Genomic DNA, 4,985 nt, shown 5'->3' on the forward strand with positions numbered 1-4,985 from the left:
TAAAGAACATCTCCAAAACACATTTAAGATGTCTAAACAGATGATTGTGTGCCAAATCACATCTAAAAATCACAAATATAGTTTAAATGAGGTGGTTCAAGCTAAACATTTTATAGGTACTATTAATATGGAACATAACATAACATACATGAGTATTCATCTAGATGACCCAGCCAAAAAATCCCATCTATAGCAAAAGAGAAAGAAAACAAAATGCATTTTTCCTACTTGTTATGAAAACAAAATATGGTAGGACTTGGATTTTGAATTTAACTTATGATGCACATTAAGAGGGCGTTTCATTGCTGTCCACTGGGACAGGACAGACAGGACGTCCTGTCCATTACACCACTGTCCTGTCCTCATGGACAATGGTGTTCCTTGTCCACCGTTTGATGATTTTAGGAACAGAACACTCCCTTCTTTTTGTCCGGCGTTTGTTACACATATGTCTGTTCTGTCTATTCTGTCTGTCCTGTCTGATGTTTGTTTCTGTCCTCTTCGATCTATCCGTTCTGTCCAGTGTTTGTGTCTTCCATGATTAGTTCTGTCTGCTCTATCTGTCCTGTCTGGTGTTTGTGTCCTCCATAATCTTAAGACATTTGTAATCAATGCGCTAACGTAGTTTCACCCATGAAAAGAAACTAGTTAAGGTCATTCTTTTGTTCCTTTAAATACTTTAATTACATAGGAAACTGACATCACATGCTTTAATTCTAACATTATTTATGCTGCTCAATACCGGAACCCCAGACCCAGTTTTGCAATTAATGCATACAAGCCAGAAACGTTACCGAACACCCATAGATAAGCCTCATGTCTAATATGCCAACGTACAGTTGAATTTCAAGCTTTGAGAACTGTGAAAATACATGAAATAGTAACATCAAGAAACAAACCAATGGTAACCAGCATACAAGCAAAACAAAAGCACCTTAAAAAATGAAACAGATTTAATTCTAATCTGTTATTAATCAATTTTGTTAATTCATTCCATCATTTTTCTTATGTACAATGAAGCGAGGTGAATCAACAACTCCAAAGCAAAAAAAAATTCAGAGCCACCCATTCAACTCAAATCATCCTTTATCATCAAAGGACCTATAGTAAAGAATTGGATAACCCCCCACCACCCTTCTCAACTTCCATCACTATCCCAACTTCAATGAACTGGTAGCAACAGCAGCTTCAGCTAAAGCTGAAGACTCGCTGCTGTCTATCTCATCCTTGGAAGCACCAATAGCACTATAACTACAATCTTTCATTGCTTTTGACTTGGCTCTGAAGTCGTCCAGGAAGCGAAACTCTTCTTTGAGCAACTTTTCGAGCTCGGGATGCAACTTCAGAGGTCTCATGTCCTTTCTACAGAAATGATATGCCATGAAATTTCCAATCCATAACTAAAAATAAACAAAAGAAAGAACTGTGGTCAATTCCAGAATAAATAATCACTAACAAAATAGATTGAGGTATAAGTTCTTAAATGGTATCAGAATCTGTGACTAATCAGAATTGTTGGCAAAGTCGAAGAGAAAAGTTTAATAATGTTGACCAGAGAAATATGTCAATGAAGAGAGAAACCATCAACATACCTATAAAACTTGAAAAAGCACTCTACTCCATAATTATAATTAGCACATCTGCACAAATTTTCAAGAGATTCCTTGACTCGCTCAACTTCTCTCTCTCTCTCTCTCTCTCTCTCTCTCTCTCTCTCTCTCTCTCTCTTTTTCTCTCTCCAGCACAGGTGGACACAATGTCACCATTCTTAAACTTCTAGGTAGATGGTTTCACAAACATACAACTACCTACCACTTCTCAAATACATTAACACATTGGAAGAAATAAACTACAATGCTAACCAATTTCTGAAATAGATTCATATAGCCGTTTATAAGCAATCAAACATCTCCTGTGCAATCAGGACATTAAATGGCTCTAATAAAGTTAAAGTGTTCACAGTAAGTGCTACTTTACAACTAGCACAACTAAGAATAAGACTAATGCTACTTTACAGATGGATTTACAAAGTTGCATAGATGGAAGAGTTTCCACTGAATTGGACTCACGATGGTGCAAGCCTCTATCGATAGTTAATAATAGGGAGGAATCAGTTGTTGTAAACAGTGCAGTTCTGCCAGCAAATTGTCACTTTGATTCTGTTGAGGCATCCAAGAAGGTGCTTCAGTACAATTTAGATGAGAAACTTGGAAATTATAATGAGAGTTCAGTGAAGCACTTCTCTGGTTCTATGATTTCCTTGGATAGTCTCCCAAATGTTAGACGTTCTGAACCTACAATGAATGGAAGAGTTTCTACTGAATTAGACTCACAGCAGTGCAAGCCTATACCCAAATTAAATAACGAAGGTGCTACTGAATTAGACTCACCTTGATTCTGTTGAGGTATCTAAGAAGGTGCTTTGGTGCAATTTAGATGAGAAACTTGGAGGTTATGATGAGAGTTCAGCAAAACACTTTTCTTGTTCTACAATTTCTTATATTGTCTCCAAGAGAGAGTGCAAGGGGGAAGAGGACGTGTCAATTAGATTAGGCATCAGACATACCCTTACTAGTAATAGGAACAAAAGGTGATCTACAAGGCAATTTACATTTATACATGACCTGATATAACTTGAATAATACAAATGCCCAGACATACCCATTTATCGGCCAGTGATTCTGTCCCTCAAATCAGCCTTTTTAGACTTGGGCTTGATGCCTGTTAGAGCATCCATGTTCGTCCTTAAGGTAATTGCAATGAAACAGAAGCATTTGGGGATGCTACCAACATCTCGCAAAGCCCCAAGAGTGGTTGAACAGCAGCTAAGGTTGACTAATCAGTGAACTGCTGCCTACCATCCCTGACATGGCTTTCATTCATCTTCAAAGGGCCATTTCATGTCTTGACAATGAACAACACTTGCAACTATAAAATCCTTATGATCTCTAGGCATGGGATAATCGAGAGTAATCCTTTAACCTATTTCTGATTATCTAACATAGGGAGAGGAGAGGACAATTATTACTATTAACTACATGGATTCACTGTTTCAGAGACTAAATTGTCCAATTCATTTCCTTGGCAATAGTTGGTAATATATAGTAACATTTAAAGCTGAATATTTACCCCAGTGATTCTGTCAACAAAATGCAAGAGAAATATTGTACTTCTAAAGAAATAATAATTTAAAACAACCACAAAATGAGACTTATAAAGCAGTAGACAGAACTTAGATCATTAAGAAAACAGATCTAACCACCTACTTGACGAATCATGCGATTACTTAAGGAAGCCATACACGGGCCAAAACACGTGCAAGGAAGGCTTTTTAAACTACTTAAACTTCATCAAGTTCTTCTTAAACGTGTATTATAATAAACTAAATCAAGGCATTAATCGCAAATACAGTATGGCAAAACCACAGAATCCCTAGTGGCCTAAAAAGTATCTTCAGAATGTATTTCCTCTAATGAAAAAAAAAAGCATGTGAAATTTTCTAGGCAACCATTCAACTGCAAAAGAAAATCATGAACTGAGGACTAAATTTGTCTCTTGATTACCAAGCTGATTTTGCACTGAACCTTAAAGCACTAAAAAACTGTATTGTTTGATCGAGGATTTCCATTGACATCACCCCAAGTTCAGCTCCTGTTAGCCTCACAAAATTATCAGCCAGAAAAATGTGTTGCCGCCTCTTTGAACCTCAACGACCTCAACCAGATCAATACCCCAAACACTCAACCGGGAGCTCTGTCACTTTTATTGACTTGCACTAGTTCAACTAACACAAACATCCAGTTCTTTTCTGCAGGATTACAGCTCTATTTCCATAACTTTGAGATTAGTCACATCTCGAACAGTTCCCAAACAATTCAACCCATTCGCGGACCAACAAAAAAAAATTAACTAAGAATAACCAACAGAAGAAATTACAGTATATATTTGTTTTTCATTCAAATAAGACAACGGTGATGCTGATGATGAAGGGTAGATAAACATGCATCAGTTAAACGAGAATTTTGACCTGGCGGATCCAAGAGGTCAAGAGTTGCGGTTCCAGCGAGGGAGGGCTGACTGCTGCCCGCTTCTTGCTTCTTTCCAGAGAAGAATCGTCATCTGAATCCTCTGACAATGACCCATACGAGGCCCTCAATGCTTCCATACTTCGTCTTCTTCCCCCCTTTGTGGCGCTTCTACTTTCTGTCCTGCCAGTTGTTTGAGTTGCAAGCAAAAATGAGATAGCGAGAGAGAGAGGTGCCTTGCTCTGGCAGTCACTGGAATGACCCAAGTCCACACTCCAGGGCTCGTACTCGTCAGTTGCAGAGGATCCCTTTCTCTCCTTCATCCTTCTTCCAACTGAAGAGGCCAATGAATCGCAAAGACCAATGGGGGCAGATAACTCCCTCAATGACTCCGTTCAGCAGAGCAAGAAGCAAAGGAGTGATATTTTTCAGTAGACGAAACAAAAGAGTCCGGCGGTCGCCCTCCCGCGGAGATGGAGGAGAAGAAAAATGGAAAGGGCTAGGGCAGGTCGGGCGACAGAGGAGAAGGAGAGAAACAGGAAGAGCTAGGGCAGCTCGGGGCGGAGGCGAGGGTGGAGATGGAGGAGAAAGGCAGCGGAGACGGGGGCGAGATGGAGAAGAAGGAGAAGGAGAAGGAGAAAAAAAATGGAGTCGGGGGCTAGGGGTCGGGGTTGGGGAAGCTCGTGGTCGTTGGGGGCGGGAGAGTTCTGAAAATGGAGTTGGGGGCTCGGGGTCGGGGAAGCTCGGGGTCGTCGAGGGCGGGAGTTCTGTCTGTTCCGAGGGTTAGCTCGGAACGGAATGAAACAAAAAATGAATTTATACTACTGTCCACTTGTCCGTTGTGTCCAGCTTGTTTTATGGACGGCGTTTGATGAAGATTTTGCTTAGACAGGACACGCCTGACTTGTTTCACCTGTCCTGTGGCCATCAAACGACCTCTAAATGGACATAGAATACAGA

At 40.1% G+C, this 4,985-nt stretch overlaps 1 protein-coding gene across 3 annotated transcripts; it reads right to left on the bottom strand.

Moving 5' to 3' along the window:
- Positions 1–935: 935 nt before the first annotated feature.
- LOC116260912 (uncharacterized) lies at positions 936–4,752 on the bottom strand. 3 transcript variants are annotated; one of them, XR_004174208.2, is made up of 3 exons: positions 2,240–4,740; positions 2,070–2,159; positions 936–1,400 (listed from the first exon to the last, which is right to left on the bottom strand). XR_004174208.2 is itself a non-coding variant. In XM_031639448.2 (2 exons), the coding sequence occupies exons 1-2, from the start codon at positions 4,346–4,348 to the stop codon at positions 1,152–1,154; spliced, it is 570 nt and encodes a 189-aa protein (XP_031495308.1). In that variant the 5' UTR covers positions 4,349–4,742; the 3' UTR covers positions 936–1,151. The 3 variants fall into 3 exon arrangements, 1 of the variants encoding a protein (XP_031495308.1); XR_004174207.2 differs by having other exon boundaries at positions 2,070–4,752; XM_031639448.2 differs by lacking the exon at positions 2,070–2,159 and having other exon boundaries at positions 4,028–4,742.
- Between the last annotated feature and the right edge of the window lie 233 nt (positions 4,753–4,985).

Source organism: Nymphaea colorata, chromosome 9 (assembly GCF_008831285.2).
Source record: "Nymphaea colorata isolate Beijing-Zhang1983 chromosome 9, ASM883128v2, whole genome shotgun sequence".
Taxonomy (NCBI): domain Eukaryota; kingdom Viridiplantae; phylum Streptophyta; class Magnoliopsida; order Nymphaeales; family Nymphaeaceae; genus Nymphaea; species Nymphaea colorata.